The following is a 306-nucleotide window of genomic DNA, read 5'->3' as shown; positions in this document are numbered from 1 at the left end:
ACCGGTGTAGCAGTATTCGACCAGCACCTCAAAGGACTCGGCATCCACGTCATGCATGGTCACGTTCGCCTGCTGGCTCTCGTACATGCCGCCGGTGAACATGCTCTTGAAGTAGGGGCAGGCGGCAGCCAGCACGTTCCGGTTGCAGGAGAAAAGGCGGCCCGTGCCAGGCCCACTGCCAGGCGTCACCACCTCGATGGTCACATCACACAGCAGCCGAGAGTCATAGAAGGACTTGAGCTGAGCCAGCAGGGCTGCAGAGTGGGCCGCGTCCTTCAGCTCCTCCGGGCCCGTGAAGAAGGCCGA

At 62.4% G+C, this 306-nt stretch overlaps 1 protein-coding gene across 1 annotated transcript; it reads right to left on the bottom strand.

The window, feature by feature from the left end:
* Nucleotides 1-3: 3 nt before the first annotated feature.
* Nucleotides 4-303, bottom strand: LOC107185238 (kelch repeat and BTB domain-containing protein 7-like; the record flags this gene model as incomplete). Its single annotated transcript, XM_015572889.1, has 1 exon — nucleotides 4-303. A coding segment is annotated over one exon (300 nt), but the record flags the coding sequence as incomplete, so codon positions are not given.
* Between the last annotated feature and the right edge of the window lie 3 nt (nucleotides 304-306).

The sequence above is a fragment of the Myotis davidii genome, unplaced genomic scaffold (assembly GCF_000327345.1).
Source record: "Myotis davidii unplaced genomic scaffold, ASM32734v1 C61746356, whole genome shotgun sequence".
NCBI lineage: Eukaryota > Metazoa > Chordata > Mammalia > Chiroptera > Vespertilionidae > Myotis > Myotis davidii.
Note: the sequence above shows the minus strand (reverse complement) of the source record. Positions and strands in the feature narration are given on the sequence as shown.